At 41.8% G+C, this 18,002-nt stretch overlaps 1 protein-coding gene across 14 annotated transcripts; it reads right to left on the reverse strand.

Moving 5' to 3' along the window:
• Positions 1-686: 686 nt before the first annotated feature.
• On the reverse strand, positions 687-17,454 carry LOC110525965 (dual specificity protein phosphatase CDC14A). Of its 14 annotated transcripts, none has more exons than XM_021606502.2 (17): positions 17,167-17,272; positions 14,781-14,871; positions 10,841-10,916; positions 9,450-9,542; positions 9,207-9,283; positions 8,910-8,976; positions 8,715-8,777; positions 8,541-8,628; positions 8,003-8,233; positions 7,736-7,874; positions 7,318-7,480; positions 7,095-7,192; positions 3,633-3,677; positions 3,232-3,354; positions 2,774-2,921; positions 2,316-2,381; positions 687-2,033 (listed from the first exon to the last, which is right to left on the reverse strand). In XM_021606502.2, the coding sequence occupies exons 1-17, from the start codon at positions 17,270-17,272 to the stop codon at positions 2,013-2,015; spliced, it is 1,695 nt and encodes a 564-aa protein (XP_021462177.2). In that variant the 3' UTR covers positions 687-2,012. The 14 variants fall into 14 exon arrangements, 13 of the variants coding, with proteins under 13 accessions (XP_021462177.2, XP_036836012.1, XP_021462180.2 ...); XM_036980117.1 differs by having other exon boundaries at positions 2,699-2,921; XM_021606505.2 differs by lacking the exon at positions 2,774-2,921 and having other exon boundaries at positions 17,167-17,454.
• Positions 17,455-18,002: the final 548 nt, after the last annotated feature.

Here is an 18,002-nt window from a genome sequence, read left to right on the forward strand (position 1 = left end):
TTTGTTTGCATTTGGCTCCTGGTGAAATGGGTTGCACTTACATTTAAAAATATATATATTCTAACACATTTGGGTGTTATTTCTCCTCCCGCCTTGTGTTCCTATGGAAGCACAGAAGGCAATGTTCAATAAGTCCTGTGACAATAGATGTACTGTTGCAGATGGCTTGCCTTGTCTTTGTTCTTCTGAAGGACACAACATACCAACACTAACACAGGCCTTGCACAGTCGATGCGCATCCTCAGAATATTGGCAGTAATGTTCTGATTCTACATGTTAAATTGCCACCATTCGATGACACCCAGCAGGTGATCTACTGCACACCACTGATGTTGGTCTCTTGTCCTTCACACACTTAGTCTAACCAGTTAGTTAGCGGTTTTCTACATTATATGTCCCCCAGTGGTGAGTTCGAAGATACACAGCTGCAGACTGAACATTCAGATAATTCACCACAGCACACACTATGAACATGAATAATTGACTATTCTGTGGTCATCAATCACCATCAAGCTACTGTTCTCAGTGGCTCTAATGTAGCACAAAGTATACAAGATTAAAAGTATAAAGCTTGAAAATGGTGAGTAGTGAATGGTGCTTGCCAAGGGTGTCCATAAACTGAAAATTAATTTGGCTGCTGTGGTAGCACATGAGCAGGATGTCACCAAAAATGATCAAAGACAATGGTCAGTATAATTAGTGGCATTTAATTTTAGAAAGCTGGTATACTCCATGTGCTCCGAGCAGATATATAATGCACGATAATTATGAATGAGATGAGGCCCCTTTAGGACCATTTTGTATGTAAGACTGATTACAATTGATAGCATGGTTGATCATAACAAGTACAAAAATATTTACAAAGTACAAATACATTTTTCAGTATATCAAAATGTTGACTTATTTACAGTTTAAGTACAGCAGCTCAACAAAAAAAGACAACCAACTAGAAGCTTCACTGGAGAATGAAAGAAAGCTGGAGCATATTAAGGGTGCTATTCAGTCTGCGTCGCTGAAGCGCTAGAAACGTAAAGATCATTTCTGATTGAACGGACATATGCAGAGTTTACCGTGAATGCAGTGTCTGCTAACGCGGGAACATTGCCATTCAATTTCAATCAATCGGGAACTTTGAACTTCCCGCGATACGGATTGAATAGAGCCAAGTGAAATACAACAAGCGAAATTAGGATTTACAACTCTGGAAAAACCATTGATTATTTAAAAAAAAAAAGAGGGTGGCATTGTATTACTTCTGTGCATTACATTTCTGTCTATAACATTCTGAAAGATGCTCCCCAAAGAGCATACCCCCTAGAGTAGACATGGTGCCGACATGAGCTTTTCCGACATGTTCAAGAGGGCCGACATGAGCTTTTCACAAATGATTTCATCTACAAAACACCTCAACTTCCAAACAGCTGGACATGACCTGATCTAGATCATACAACAGGTTAAGAAAAGTGGACGGTGCCTACCTCTGGAGGACCTACACCAAAAAAGCAGATTGACAGTCTGATGGTTCAGGATCAGCCTGGATTGCTATGGCAACCTTCTACTAGTATGTAAACAAGCAGGCAACAAATGTGTGAAATGGAACTCTATTCCCATTACTTATGGCCAGGACTAATGTATAGAGAACAGGGTTTCATTTTAAGATGCACACAACCTTTTTTAAATTTTCTTCCACGATAAACAGTGAAATATACAATAAAAGAAGTGCCTTTTGATAAAGAGAGTTGGCAAATTAATTCCAAACCAACCAAACATGGTTTACATCTTAATCATATCTGATAACTCGTTCTTCCCATTCACAATCAGAGGCATCATTTCCTCATCGAACATCATCCCTTTATCAAAAATCGACTGGACTGGTTCAAGAAAAAAAAAAAAAAACAGTCCCTTTTAAGAAATGAAAACAAAATCTCCATTTTTAGGAGCTGTAGGGTAGACTTCTACAGGAGTCCACTCTTAGAATTCCGGGACCGGAGGCTCAGCGCAGTAGAGGAGCTCTAGCTTTTGGTATGGAGTGACTGAAGGGACAAAAAGCACACAATTACACCCAGGCAGAGAGAAATGGGACATTCAGATAATACACCGCAACAATACTACAATGTATTCTATTCATTAAAGACCCTCAAGAGGGGTTACAAAAACACAATATGCAAGACTCTACTATGCATGCAGTCAGTCTATTCTAATCTTATAAAGGACTTAGAGATGTGGGCAATTAAGAGTGCAGGTTGTCTGGAGACACACAACAGCATAGCTGAGCAATGAGCCATACAAAAGGGATAGAAAAGGGAAACGGATACCATAGTCTCGTTAAGCGCATTGATTGTAAAGAGCATCGAGTTCTCCGTCTTCTGGACACAGTGCGTCTGTTAGGAGTGAAAATTAAAAAGTAAAAAAGGGTGAAAGGTAAAAGAAAGGGTTATATGATTGATTCCCCAATGACTTCTCAGCAGAATCACCAACAGCCAAGGAGCAAGGAGACACAGTGTGAGCAGTAAAAGCCCAGAGAAGCGATAGCCAGTCATACTCCTGAATCATCCATTCCAGCAGGACATGCAAAAAGCCATAGGGAGTGTAAAGAGCTGGAGAGACTGTTCAAGTGTTTGAGCCGGAGTGTCGGAAGCCTAGAGTACAAACAGATATAGAAGGCGTTTGCTCATATGAAATGTAAAGTTAAGCAGACCCTTGGTGTGTGGGGGACCCGCAGAGTAGGAGAGAGTGAGGTTGAGCCCAGAGAAAGGGTTGAGGAGGGGCTTGCCTTCCGAGGGGCCTGCAGCATGTTTAGGTTGGGCAGGTTGACTGTGTCTCTACGGCAACAACTGGGCTCACGGCACACTGGCTCTCTGTCACTGGTCACTACATGCATGCTGTCTAGAGACCTGGCTAGTCTGGAGTGGCACAGGGAGCTGGCAGAGGAGGGAAGGGGTTCATCGAGTCATCATAAACCATGTATGGCTAAGGCTCATTCTGTCCAGTTTACTTCACAGAAGTAACTATTTTCTGTATGACTGAGTATATATAACCTTCAAACATTTGACAGAATATTCAGCTAACAAATATGAGAAAGAGAGCAAACTAGATCAGCATTACCTCTGACAAATCCTAACTTGAGTTACCCACACCGTATACAGACTTTCACATTAATATTGCACTGCTGTCGATGAAAGTACTAGTTGGAATTCAATAGTACGGCTTATTGGAGACATTGACACTAACCTGCCCCCCACACTATTGGCAGGCAGTGAGGTTCTGGTTCTCTTCCTTTTCTCGGAGGCATCAGGGAGATGGGAGGGGTTCACCACAGCTTTACAGCTCTGCCCACTGGACTGAAGGAGAATCCTGGAGCAGAGCGAGATCACATACTTAGAGAACGGACAGACTGGTAGGATTGTCAAGCGCCTGCCGGCCGAGAGTATTTAGCCCCTCTGAACAGAGTGCCGGCCGTAATTTGTAAACCGATGCTACACGTAGAAACAGGCGAACATGACGGCCTTCAGTTGCCAACGGCGGGGGGTTTCTTTAACACACCACGCCGACAGCAAGTGAACAAGCGGCCCCATATTGTGCAGCCGGACAATCGGTCTAGTTGAGTTCTCAATCAGGAAGCGTTTAAGTACCTTAAAGACTGCGATGACCTGCTGTGGATGTTTTTTTCTTCTTGTCTGTAAACACACAAACACACACCATATTTCAACATCAACAGCAAGGGAGGGAGAAAGACAGACAGGAGGAGATCGAGACCACACAGCTTGGAGATGCAGAGACAGAGAGAGCAAACAGGCAGCAGCCGCAGAATAATCCATAACATTCTAAGATGGTGAGCATTACATTTTCTCCTGGCTCAGAGTTTGATGCAAAGTTGAATGTGAGGCAAAATAAGCACTTTGTTGGTTATTCAGGTGCTGGAGGCTTGCCAGAGGTCAAATATAAGCTGGTTGTAGCACTTAAATTAGGAATTGGATCAATATTGTTGGGGTGGGAGTGATTTGCATTGGCTTTGCTGATATGCAGCTACTGGTAAAATGATTCCAAAACAGAGATTCAAGGAGTGAAATATATAAGCAGGAAGCGGTTATTACTGGCAGTGCTTGAAGTTAAAAAGCAAAAAAAAGCATTTCCAAAACTCTCCAAGACTGACAAAGGCTAAGTAACACATCACAGAAACGTGATCCCTACTCTCCTCGTTTGCAAAAAAAAAGTTGGTTGCAGCCAGTTTGTGACAAAACTTGTACCAGAACTCTGAAGGATATTTAGAAGTGTAAAGAAAGGTGAGGATGGTGGACGGGAGGGGGGACACCGGCACATAAACTCTTGAGGGGGTTATTTAGATGAGGGGGCACACTTACAGCATTCTCAGTTAGACTCCGGAAGGGGGAAGAGTTTTGGGGGACGGGCGGACAGGAGAGCTCAGTGAAATCCTAACCCGTCTATACAGAAATGCAGGATGGAAGAAGGGAAGCCATACACAATCCACCACAGGGCAAGGCTACACAGGGACGAGAGCAGCATGGCTACCAACCATCTAAAGGAGGAGGGGGAAAACATCCAAACAGAACAGAAACAAAAACATGACAGAAAGAAGCATAGACAGAGAGACATCCAGAGGAGAGAATCTCACTCGTTCTTTTTTCCATTGGAACTGGGTCAGGCTTACCCAACAGCAACGCCCCGTCCTGAGTCCTACTGTACATATCCACTAGCCTGGGCACCAGACCCTTTCCACTTCAGCCAACTGGTTGTGATCTTGCTTGACAAGGCAGCAAAGTGGCATTATTAAATGCTGAAACAGTTAGGCACCCAGGCTACAAAATAAAATAAAAAGTAAAGTCTTTTCACCATAGCAGAAAAGGTACCTGCTAAGTTCACCAATTCAAGTCTCACCACCTCCACAAGTTCTTGCATTGATTTTACACAACTTGTTTTCCACAGCATGCTAAAACGGTTTCCCCAAATGGTGGTCTAGTGGCGCATTTCAGAGTCTACCAACTCCGGTGTTTGTTATAGCCCTAAGTATGGTTCAACATTGAGAATCAGTAAGGAAACACCAAAGCTTGCTTCCAGTTTACTCTAAAAGACGGACATCAATGGAGAAGGCAATCAAGGACACGGTGCAAGAACAAAGGCACCTCCATAGGCCTGGACAACAGAAGAAAAGCTTCACACAACGTGTGTTTGACTGTGTAAATACATCACCTAAAAATAACTGGGCTTATACACCTCTTAGTCCAGAAGCCCAAATGTCGTCTCGAGGAGTGTTCTCACAGCGAACACCAAGTGCATTTGACAGTCATGTGCAGGATACACTCTGGAATCTAGAACATAAACTGTGCCCGTGAAAGATACTGGCGGAAAGAAACTGAGACTTTCATGAAAATAATTAGCAACATCATTCTCAAGACATGAATACAATACGCTGATGAAAGTGGCCTATGGTGATTGGACCCTTACTACGACAAGAGTCAATGAGGGATTCTTGCAAGATAAATGTGGGTTTGGTTCAGTAGAGAAGAGGATTTTTAGGCAGGAAGAAGCAAGGCTCGGACAGTGGGAAGGCACTGACCCAGTCACTAACACAATGGAAAAAGAACAGCCATTTTACATTCAACCTGGCCCAACACTTACAACATATTAGGTACAATACAGAGGCCATGCATGTTCAAAAGGTTAAATCATGCTTTTTTGTGAGTCATGCATAGGAGGTAAAAATAGATCACACGTGCCCACAGTCAATGTTGCATTATCCATTTCAGTCCCTTTCACAGAGAAAAACTAAATGGTAGCTAGACTATGCTGGAGTAAAATAATAGGAGGGCAAGGTTTGGGGTTCCATGAATGGCCAATCTCAGAGCATATCACTGTATCCGTGACGATGGAGAAACCACATTCTGTTGAGCAGCTGTCTCAATCAATAGTATGAGTAGACCTCGGAATCCCTGTCTACTGGAGATTCCCAGTTCTCACCCTTGCTAGCCTGTGCATATCAAAGCAGCACGTGCCCGAGCAGGTGACCAAAATCATTCATCACATTATCCACCCACAGGACACCATATCGTACTGCAGTCACCCAAAAGCCATACATCCATTGGCATGGCGACCATTTATACGGGAAGAGGAAGCTAGTCAGACAAGAAGTGACATGCACTTACCTCCATGATACAAAACCTCACTTCCTCTCTCAGTTTTTCTCTCAGTTTTTTTCCCCCCTCTCTGTCTTGCTCTCTCTGCTACATTTTGAAAGGCAGACAATCCAGACAGCATTCTGGCCACACGGTGCCTAAGAGGCTCCAGCAGTATACTACCGCCTGCCTGCCACGGGATAACAAAACCCACAGCCGTAGGTGTTCACAGAGGTCGACAAACTGTCCTCCATGTGGGCACCAACATTTTCCACAACATTCGCATTTGGATTCTCAGTGGAACATGACGCCCATTAAAATAGTAAATCTGGCGCTCATTTAAATAGTGCCATGTGCCCAGCCCATATGGGCTTGTAAGACACTACTTTCAGTCATTCTACATAGCCAACTTTCTCATCATCAACAATAGTCAATCAGTGTTAGAATCATGAGTTGCAGCTATTATATGGTTTTGAGGCAGACAATGAAAAATAAACCATGATGACTACAAGACCAAATGCATGGCACCAACAGAACAACAAGTGGACTGTTATTGCAACCCAAAACCTGTATTTACAACCCATAGTACAGTAATGTAATGGTAATGGGCCAACTATCATTCGGCTAAAATCAAATCCTTGCCACCCAAGAATGAATGGGGGAGCATGAAATGACATCAAAAAAGGAAACTACAATACCAAATGATCTCAAGTTAGAATCCTAATGAAACCTCAACTTTCTTTGAACATCAATACAATGAATGACTTGGATAACATGACTACAAAGCCAGTTCCTACCCCCCTCCCCTAATTACAATTCTATGAACTTTAAGGACAAAATAAACCCATTTAATCAATTCAATAACTCAACCAAATGCAGGGAATTTGGGGTTCACTTATTTCAGTGTCCTGAAACAAGTCAGTGTGATGCATGATGGGAGTTGAAGGTAGATGGGATACTTACGATAGGGAGCCTGTGGATGCTCTGGCCTGTCTCTTGCTTTTCAGGGCTCGCAGTTTATCACCCTGCGTGATGCCATTCATCTCCTCATCGTCATTATACTGAGGGAGATGTAAGAAAACGTGTAAAAAAACGAGGTACACAGACAGAGGAATCCATTAACTCACTGTTCCCTCCCTCCTTTCTTGACATCAAAGTAACCAGACAGGATTTCCAAAACTCTTACCAGTTCCGCCTCCTCTTTCTTTGACATCTTGTTCTTGTTGCTGCCATTGATGGTGATGTCATCAACCCCCGACAGGATCCTGGTGACAGCCAGCTTGCCGTTTTCCTGCTCGTTCATTTTCTCCCGGAACACGTCGCCCTCCGACCACAGACTGCTCTGCTTACTGCAGCATAACGGGAAAACAGAATTCAAGTTGCACAACTCCCTACAAAACATCTTTGATACTGATTCAACAATTGATACTCAACTCAATCCAAGATGTCCCAGAACTGAAACACTTGAGTTGAATTGGGTGCGTTAGTGCTGGGTTGGAGCTTGTCTGCCTGTGGCTCTCCAGGACTACAGCTGGTGACCACTGATCTATACAGCAAAAACCTTCACAACAATGGATTGAATCTAGAGAAAATCAGACACATACTCTTCCACAAAGTTTTGTTGTGGTCCGATGACTGATCCGGGCCGGCAGATCCGCATCCAGGCGATGGCCTCAGCCGCAGTCAGGCGGTAGTGCTTCATCATGTAGCAGCCTATCAGGGTGCCTGTTCGACCCAGACCAGCTGAAAAACATTAGGATCTGTATTGTGTATCTGATCTGTATTGGGATATGTAGTGTTTGATCAGAGTGACGCTGCCAATCTTTCCCATTCATTAGGACTGGAGCGTGAATGTAATGAAGTAAATGTACCTTTGCAGTGAACAGCAATAGCTCCGTCTGCGTTCTCACAGATGTTGAGAAACATCCTGACGATGGAGTCGTTTGGCGTGCTCCCGTCCACGAAGAAGAGGTCGTGGTGCTCGAAGCCCATGTCGGTGAAACGCTTGGCGTCATACATCTTCTTGTTGAGACGGACGATGGTTGTGATATTGTGTTTCCTGAAGTAAGGAAAGTAGGCCTCGGGGGCATGAAGAGGGTAACCTGGAGAGAACAAAATATTTTTGTAGAAATTGTTTTACTTCTGCACACCTGGAGTCACATATATTTGTACACGGCATGTAGGGGGGAGTGTACGCCTGTAAGTTCTGTGACTGAAATGCTTCATGTTTTCGATGTCCACTTTGCAAGTATAGGCTACACAGTGTAAGGGAGTTCATTTGCCAGTCATTCTTAGCGGGGAAAAGATCAATGTGGCAGCGTGTTCCACATTGGTATTAAAACATAGAAAATGCAAACATGTCCTTACAGCTCAGATTGAAGAAAGCTAATCTGGAGGGTTTCAACCTACCGTTCTCCATTTTGCTTTTTGGATGAGGACCGCTGAACGCTAGGAATTTTCCAGGAACTATCCAGTTGAAATCTCCATTTTCTGCTCTCTGCAACAAAGAGACACAGACAGACAATTACGAATCCTTTGTGTTTACCCAAGTTGCATTCTGAAGTACGATAGCGATAAACGTACCTCGTAATGTTCGTATTCCTCCACATCAAACTGGGAGAAATCAAGCCAGCCAAACTGCAGAGCCTGGAGATACATTTTATGGGAGTACATTTCATTTGGAGCATGGAACACTATGCAAAATGTGTTACATTTCATAAAATGTGCAGCTGCAAATGAACTTGTTAGACTAACATCGGACTGACTGAAGCGTTGTACCTTGTATATGGCGCACAGGCAGTCTAGAATGTTCAGATTGTACATGCAGGTTCCAAAAGAGGCATCTCTGTTCAAAACAGACAAAACAATTACATTTAGAAACAATTCAAATCCATCTGCATAAAGCATTCATATCACATTTATAAGGACTAAATAAATACAGGGTCATAAAATCTTAACAATACGACGTTGATCAATTGTGATTGGCACTACTTTCTAATGTGTGCTCTTGAGGAGTTTCTCTCTCTAGAAGTTCTGTGTTTGTATATGTATGCATGTATTTGTGTGTGTGTTTACCTGAAGGGTAAGTAGGTAGAGTTCCTGGACACCAGTAGGCTGTAGGCTTCCTCTGGCGTCTTCTGAAGATGCATCACCTTCAAACAAACACAGGCCAGCATTACGGAGGACCGACTAACGGAGAACAGCAGCGACATTATAATGAAGATTCACAAGCACTTTTATTACCCGGTAACACACAATCTATCACTGGTTCAGGGCTATCAATCAGTATGACGTCTCTGCCGAGGGAGAAATACTTACTGCATATGAACCAATGAGATAAGCAGCGTTGGCTTGTTTCTTTTGATCTCCACAGGTGTAGAAGACTATCTTCTTCTTTGCTAGTGTGCATGACTGCTCCAGACGACAACAAAATAACAATTAGCCAATTACATTTAAGTAATTTTGCAGACACGCTAATCTAGAGTGACTTACAGTTGCAATATGTAACTTTTTGGGCGACCCGACCAAATTCACATAGAAATGTGTGTTATAGATCTGTTATTCTCAATGAAAACAAGTCTACGAAGTGGTAGATCTGTATGTGCGCTATTTTATGTTTCTTTTTTGCATCTTTTACTTTCAGTTTTGTACACCAGCTTCAAACAGCTGGAAGTATAATATTTTTCCGCTCTGAAAAATATATTTCACAGCAGTTTAGACTGTACAATGATTCTCTATACTATACTTGCTTGTTTTGTCACAAACTGAAATGAGGCGAACTATTAGAATTTTAGTGACCAGGAAATGGTGGAGTGATTTCTGCATAGTGCATCTTTAAGTGCCTTGCTCAAGGGCACAGAGATTTTTCACCTATTCAGCTCGGGGATTTGAACCAGCAACCTTTCGGTTACTGGCCCAACGCTTTTAACTACTAGGCTACCTGACGCTCATACTGCACATCACTACACAAAACAATCCTGATCCCTGACTACGACAGTCAGAACAGTATAAAAAAAAGTTTTTCTTTTGTCACAACTTTTCCATATGAGATTGTCTTACACCAATAGGCCTAGGCCTGCTATAAGTCAGACTGTCATTAAGTTGTCCAGGACTGGATTAGGAGATCTCTGAACTCAATGCTCTTAGTCTCTCTAGACATGCCGAGTTTCCTCCCAAAATGTTATAATATTCCGGTTTAACAATAGAACTTCAGTTTGGCATAGAGGAACTGCGTCACGACCTTATTCGCTTGAATAAAATACTAAATAGTAGCTAGCAAGACGGAGATCACAGAGGTTATTTTTTAATGAGTGCATTTCGCAAGTGGCTAGTTTGAATCAACTACCTTCACTAAATCCACTGCAAAAGGTTTTGCCTGCAAACTTTGGTTTCGAATCCCGACATTCTGGCATGTCTGCCTCGAGATTTGTTGGGAGAGTTGTCTGTCTGAAGAGGACCCACCCCAACCGCCCCCCCCCCCCCCCCCCCCCCCCCTTATCAAAGATGGCGAAAAAGTACAATGCTCTGCAAATCATGAGTTCTAAAACCCTTCCAACATTCTCTTCAATAATCTACAAACATTACCCATTTCTGACTAGTGTGACATAACTTCTGTTTGGTTAGGCTGAGAGAACAGTTGACTATCAATTGACCAAGTCCTCTGTCAGTGCGTGTGTGTGTGTATGTGTAAGGTTACAGAGTTCCTTTACCTTGAGCTTTTTAGTGAGCTTGCAACAGAAGCGATAAAACATGGCCAGGTTGAGCGGGCCAAAGTCTGCATAGAAGCTGGAGAAGAGAGAACAAGGCACAGGCAGGTTTGACTGTTAAAGTGAAGTTTCTTTAGACTGTTCAGAACATTGCAGGTCAATCAATAAATCAGCTTTCCTAAACAGGCCTATGCCTCTGATGAAGACCTAATGGGTGGAGACATATGTTACACTGTGTGTGAACTATCCTCTTTGCTGATGAACATTCATACTTGGACATCCACATCTGCTATTCATTAATGTTCAACACGTACAGTGCATTCAGAAAGTATTCAGACGCCTTGAATCTTTCCGCATTTTGTTACGTTACAGCCTTATTCTAAAATTTATAAAATATTTTTGTGTCCCTTAATCTACACACAATACCCCATAATGACAAAGTGAACAGGTTTAGAAGTTTTTGCACATTTATTACAAATAAAAAACAGAAATACCTTATTTACATAAGTATTCAGACCTTTTGCTAAGGGACTCGAAATTGAGCTCAGGTGCATCCTGTTTCCATTGATCATCCTTGAGATGTTTCTACAACTTCATTTGAGTTCACCTGTGGTAAATTCAATTGATTGGACATGATTTGGAAGGGCACTGTCATGAAGTTGGCCTGTTAGTCAGGTTTATAACCCCCATAAATCCCCCCCCCCCCCCCCCTTCCTCTCTCTCTCTACTCTACAGAGTTACTCTTGGAAAGCCCTTTGTTAACATAGAGTCTGAAAACATCAAAAGGCTGGGGACCAGAACCATATTTCGGTAATCCAACCAGTTCAAAATATGCATTGGTACTTAAAGAATATGATATCAGATCAGTTGTCATCTGAGACATTATTACTGATGATAGGATGCCATAAACTGTATCTTGGAAAGTCTACACATTCAAGTTATCAGATTCACATGGAATTGTTGTGCAATTTAAATGTTTAAATATGAAACTATTTGTGAAGAGATGAAACGTAATTTTAGTTTCTAAATGAGAGAATTGGTTTTCATAAGTGAACTAGGCTCAACTCAGTGGCCCTGCCCATGTAACAGACATTGGTTGTAAACTATGAAACACGCCCTTCTCTCCACTACTATATAAGCCCTTTACGAAAATGTAACATTTGTGTTCCCGAGGACGACGGTCCATATGTTAAAAGGGCTAATATCAAACTACAGAACTAAGCCAACTTCAGCGTGAGCTTAAAGTATGGCAACTTGGTATGAACTTTGAACTCTTATTCACTAAAGAAGTGATACCTCCTAGCCGTTGAGTGAGCAGCAGCAGCTGTAAACGTGGGCTAGGAAGGGACGGACAAAGTATCTCTTCTACCAAACACAAGACGTTACTACAACGCATCTATTCTACCATACATTCTTCAGAGGACAGGAAGATCTCTGTTGGGCAACACAACCTTCCATCTACGACCAACCTATTGAAGCACAGCTTAAAAAATACCCTTGAATGAGTAGGTGTGTCCAAACTTGACTGGTACTGTATATCAGATAGCACATTAGATTAAATGCCATCCACTTTCACATTTCATTCTGTAGTCTTGGCATATACTGTATGTATGTATGTATGTATGTATGTATGTATGTTTTCTTGCCTAACATCATTATTTGGAAACGGTATATTGATGATAGTTTTGTTCTATGGAGGGGTGATGCAAAACAGCTCCAGGCATTCTATGCTTTTCTTAACTCCTGTTCTGATCATTTGAGATTTACTATGCAATCTGATACACGTCAAATCAGTTTTCTTGATCGTCTGTGAAGATAATGTTCTATACACTGATCTTTACAGGAAACCTACTGATCGTAACAGTTTGTTGAGAGCTGATAATTGTCACCCACTTCCCATGAAAAATAGTTTGCCCTACAGCCAATTCGTCGAATCAAAAGAATTTGCAAAAAACAATCAGATTTCGACAGAAATATGTCTGAGACGCAAAGAAAGTTCAAGGAGAGGGGCTACAAAAATGATCAGATTAATATTCAAAACAAAACGAGACCTTTTCAAGGTCAGTCTCGCAAAAAGACGCATTCTTGAGTTCTAACTACCCGCTATTCAAAGTGTTCTGAACAAATTAAGGGAATCGTTCACAAACATTGGCACATTCTAAAATCCGATGATAGTCTCGGTAATGTTTTCGGACCTTCCCTTGGTCGTATTCTCGTGGGGCAGAAATCTCAGAGACCAATTGGTACACAATGATTTACCACCCCAAGATATTCCTGAACAACGTCTATTTGCGCCCCTACTGGATAGAAATTACAAGTGTAATGGCTGTGCTCAATGCAATGGCACTTATAAATGTAGATTCTTCAAACACCCACAAACAGGGAAATCGATCCCAATCAAAGGTATTATTACGTGCTCCACTAAGGCAGTTATTTATCTTATAACTTGTCCTTGTGGTAAAAAATTATGTGGGTAAAACAAAGCGCAAATTAAAAGTACGTATCTCAGAGCATCGTAGCACCATTAGGTGCAAAAACTTGACCTACCAAGTTGAGGCCCACTTTTTGAAGGCCGGCCACTCGATTTGGTCTCTGCGTTATATTGGCATCGAACATGTCACCCTCCCTAGGAGAGGGGGTGACCTTGATCATTTATTGTTAAAACGAGAGGCCGCCTAGATCTTTAACTTAAAGACCCTTGCTCCCTTCGGTCTCAAAGTAGACTTTGATCTGAAGCCATTCTTGTGATTATTGTGACTTTGCCATTGTAATTGTTTGTAAGCCTGTGTAGTCTAAAATGAATCTATGATCGTATGCTATCCATTTGTTGTTTGTATGCTGTTCTTTGTATGCCATTTTAATATTTGAGAATTAACCAAAGATATTAGGCCACTCTTGGCCATGATTACAGACACTATATAAACGAGTCATCCCGCAGTGTTTGTGATTATACCCTGATGAAGACAGTTTGGCTGTCGAAACGTTGGTAATTACATTTTTGCATCTGAGCTCCTAGAGTGTGCGGCTCTCTTAAGTTTTCTGCTCCGCTAGCCAGCACCTCGCCTAAATAGATGTGCGTTTCTTTTTCTTCTATATATACACTGTATGTAAACATTTATTTTCTCAAATGTAAAAGTATATATTTTGTATGGTTTAAGACAGGAACAGTCATATACGCTCACAGACACACCTCCACAATAAACATATCCTCAGCTCCTCTCAAGGCACACAGGTGTTTATTTTGACCGGTAGTATGTGTACACACACAAACATATTTCAATATTCATAAACGAATGTAAAAAAAAAAAAAAAAATATGAATACTACTCATATTAAAGAGCAAGCGGTAAGGCTTCATATTACATATTTTTGATTGTAGCACCTACAAATGAAACATTATGGAGTCATACACAGGAGGAGGCCTGGGTAAGGCCAAAAATACCAACATTTATTTATAATTTCTCAATTATGCTTTTACATACAAATGTTAAATAAATGTTAAGCTGCAAAGTCAAAATTGTCTATATTGTAAAAATGTATGAAACCACAAATATGATTTTTGGTCTTAATTTATGATTAGGCTTAGCAGTGTGGTTAAGATTTAAAAGCGGATTTCATGAGTTTGTGGCCGTGCCAGCTATAGTGACCACTTGGCAGGGCTCCAATTCATGAGTCATCTCAAATCCAACCAGGGCTGGGTTTCCCAGGGGTATAATCATTACTACAAACATTTGCAAAATGTTCAGTTCTGCAACCAAAACTATTGTTTCTATTAGCCAGATTTGGGTAGGTCCGGCCTGTTTGCCGAACCTTTCCAATAGAAATGCTAGTTTCTGTGGCAAAACAAAAAGTTTTGCAAATGTTTGGAGAAATGACTACACACCTGGTTTCACGAGGAATCACTCATATGGCCTATGAACGTCCTGTAATACAAAAGCACTTACTTTTCATATGACAGCTCATCATCTATGCAGAAGCAATGTCTGTCAGCTGTGCTTTTTATCTTCTGCTGCAGTACTGCGAAATACAGTTGATCTGAAAAATAGAAGGGGGTTTTAAAAGCTTTTTTGGCACACAGTCGTGGTCTTGGGGAGGGGGTGTTCTGTTCGAGTTTCATCATGGATTTGATTTGATTATGGACAGTCAAACAAACATGCAAAGTACCGTTAGCTACAAATTAATGCTTGTTAATTGTGCCGCACTTTGCGGGCAAAACAAATGGCACATGCCAGTTTGAATTTGAATTTCCTTTCCCCCGGAAATGTTTCGACCGACGGATATCAATAGTGCAACAATTTACAGTAGATAATATATGGTTTGCTTTCAGAACAGCACTTACCTTTAATGATTTCAATACTTTTCGTGACATTGTCCTCGGTCATTCTGATAGCGACTTTAGCCAACAATTAGTTTAAAGTCAAGTTGAATTAGTTGCAAGTCAAGTTGAACGGCTTGTTTTCACTGCAGTCTTACTATAAACGCGCCTAAATAATAACGAAAACGTCTAACATACAGTCCAGCACAATGGCCTACACACTCATTAAAGAAAAATATATTTTCTTTATCCCATGAAACTAAAACGCCCCACAGAAGCGAACAGCAAAATGTGGTATTTTCTACCCCTCAAATACTAAAAGAAAGTGAAGCAAATATTTTTCTGAAGTAGCATAATGCGTCGCTGGGCAAGGTCTATAAATGTGTCTGTCTCCGTTGAAAAAAATATACTGATATGACAAATTAACCCTCAACTTGCTTAGTGACAAAAAATAACAGGCCGCATAGACAGGCTACGTACTCTGCTCAAAAATAGTTTTGAAATAAAATCATAAGCACCACCCACTGCAACAATGTAATGCTCTCGCGCAACGTTATTGGTTCAATGAAACGGTGAACGCTACACTGTTGCAGGGTTGGCATGCCAATCATTCTACTTCACTGAACGAAGGACTGGGCGGATTCGATTATGTTGAACCACGGGGCACCATACCACGGCCCGTGACGTAAACGTCCAATGCACTGAGGCAGGAGCGCCCTTCTCAAATCTAACAGTAATCTGAGCCACTCGGTCATGTTGTTAACAATGCAACATGGTGAACCGTCCAGAAACATACATCCCATTTCCATCAAATAGCTTATATCTTTGAATTGTCGAACTATAACTAATGCAGATAATACGTTTTTATCAAAAACAATCACGTTTGCATGTGAAAACAGAGAATCCTACTCATTACTTATCGTGCTTAATAACGTCCCCTTTGTTTTGAGCTGACTTCGCCGTGGACTTTGAACCTGGCGTACGCCCGGGTGGTTGCCCCGTTCCAAAACGAATGCAATCAACTTTCCCCCTGTTAAAAACATGCGTATCGGGTGCCCGGGCTATATTAATCGAATCCCCTCATTTTTAAAATTCTGCCTGGGAAGACATTCGAGATTCTAATTGGAACGATGCCCAAGCCGTTGCTAGGAGAATAGATTCGCGCGGCCAATAGAAATGCATCTTCTACTTTGACGGAACACTTACATTGTAGTCCTCAAGTGAGGGATAGTTGGAACAACCGGTAAGGTTTGAATTGATTACAAACATTTTCTTACCAAGTTATTACAAAACGACAATGTTTGGTTGGTTATACACGGCTGTAGACTAGCCTATCATGCATTATGAGGTAACCCGACAAATAGCCTACAGTACACCCATTGTTTGTGTGCAAAAAGCTCGCCCATTCTCATTGAAAAATAACAAGTGAGACAATTTCCTTTAGTGTGGTTTGGCTTATAAAAACAGCCACATGATCAGCCTTTTGAATCAGGCAAAATGCATGTATTGTAGCCTATCCTCTTTTTTGGGGTAAACAGGAATTCTGCATCCTGTGATGCACATAGTCTGTGGCTCCGGAGTGGCGCAGCAGTCGAAGGCACTGCATCTCAGTGCTAAAGGTGTCACTACAGACAACCTGGTTCGACTCCAGGCAGTATCACAACCGGTCGTGATTGTCCCATAGGGCGGCGCACAATTGGCCCAGCGTCCTCCGGGTTTGGCCGTCATTGTAAATAACACTTTGTTCTTAACTGACGTGCCTGAAGGGTATGAAAATGCATAAATTGAGGTAGCTGACACGCATAATATGTAGCAAAGTCAATACTATAGCTTATGATTAGGAACCGATGGTGTCGCCATTTTAGATAAAAAGCTGCAGGGAAATCAATGGTAGGTCTAATAGTCAGCAACATCATAAAATCTGCATTCAGACACTGCAAGGCCAGCGTAGCCTACGGTCTATGTTCCAAACTCGCTCAATGTAATCTACGAAGGGTTCATCCGCAATTTCTTACCTGATACACTAATGTGAATATCTGACTTTAGCTCCGCCTCCTCTCTCTGAGCTGCACGGCGCTTTTTCATCGACTCAGGTCGCCTTTTTTCGCTTTTGCGCTTCATTCTTGTTTTTATGCATGCACTGCGAGCATCTCCAAATGGCACAGTGAGATCTGTCTGCCCTGCGGTTGTTTTAGTTTTCGGTGCTTTATAATGTCGATCCTTGCTTTCCAGCTAGGGTGTCATCCGAAGCGCAGTTGTTCGCTCTTGCTCAGTTTTTCCTTTGGTGACGTCTGTGAGCAGGGCAAGTTTCTGAATCCCTTTCTGTGACGTAAGACGTTGCCTGCCCCTCAGTAGTTACTGTTATTATTATTATGCTGCTTTTCGACTGTTTATTTAATTTATTTAACCTTTATTTAACCAGGTAGGCTAGTTGAGAACAAGTTCTCATTTACAACTGCGACCTGGCCAAGATAAAGCAAAGCAGTGCGACAAATGACAACACAGAGTTACACATGGAATAAACTAAACATACAGTCAATAACACAATATAAAAAAAAGTATATATACAGTGTGTGCAGATGAGGTAAGATAAGGGAGGTAAAGGCAATAAATAGGCCATAGTGGCGAAATAAATACAATTTAGCAATTAAACACTGGAGTGATAGAGACTGGAGTGATAGATGTGCAGAAGATGAATGTGCAAGTAGAGATACTGGGGTGCAAAGGAGAAAAACATATATAACAGTATGGGGATGAGGTAGTTGGATGGGCTATGTACAGGTGCAGTGATCTGTGAGCTGCTCTTACAGCTGGTGCTTAAAGTTAGTGAGGGAGATATGAGTCTCCAGCT

This window comes from Oncorhynchus mykiss, chromosome 6, assembly GCF_013265735.2.
Source record: "Oncorhynchus mykiss isolate Arlee chromosome 6, USDA_OmykA_1.1, whole genome shotgun sequence".
In the NCBI taxonomy this organism is placed as follows: Eukaryota; Metazoa; Chordata; class Actinopteri; order Salmoniformes; family Salmonidae; genus Oncorhynchus; species Oncorhynchus mykiss.

Excerpts from the sequence above, each read along its gene's own strand:
- LOC110525965 (XM_036980114.1), bottom strand. The coding sequence starts at position 17,272 with ATGAAGCGCAAAAGCGAAAAAAGGCGACCTGAGTCGATGAAAAAGCGC. Across the intron at positions 8,778-8,909 it reads GCCTGTGCGCCATATACAAG|GCTCTGCAGTTTGGCTGGCT; the intron begins GTACAACGCTTC and ends ATGTATCTCCAG. Across the intron at positions 3,678-7,094 it reads GCATCCACAGGCTCCCTATC|ACAAGAAGAAAAAAACATCC; the intron begins GTAAGTATCCCA and ends GTGTGTTTACAG.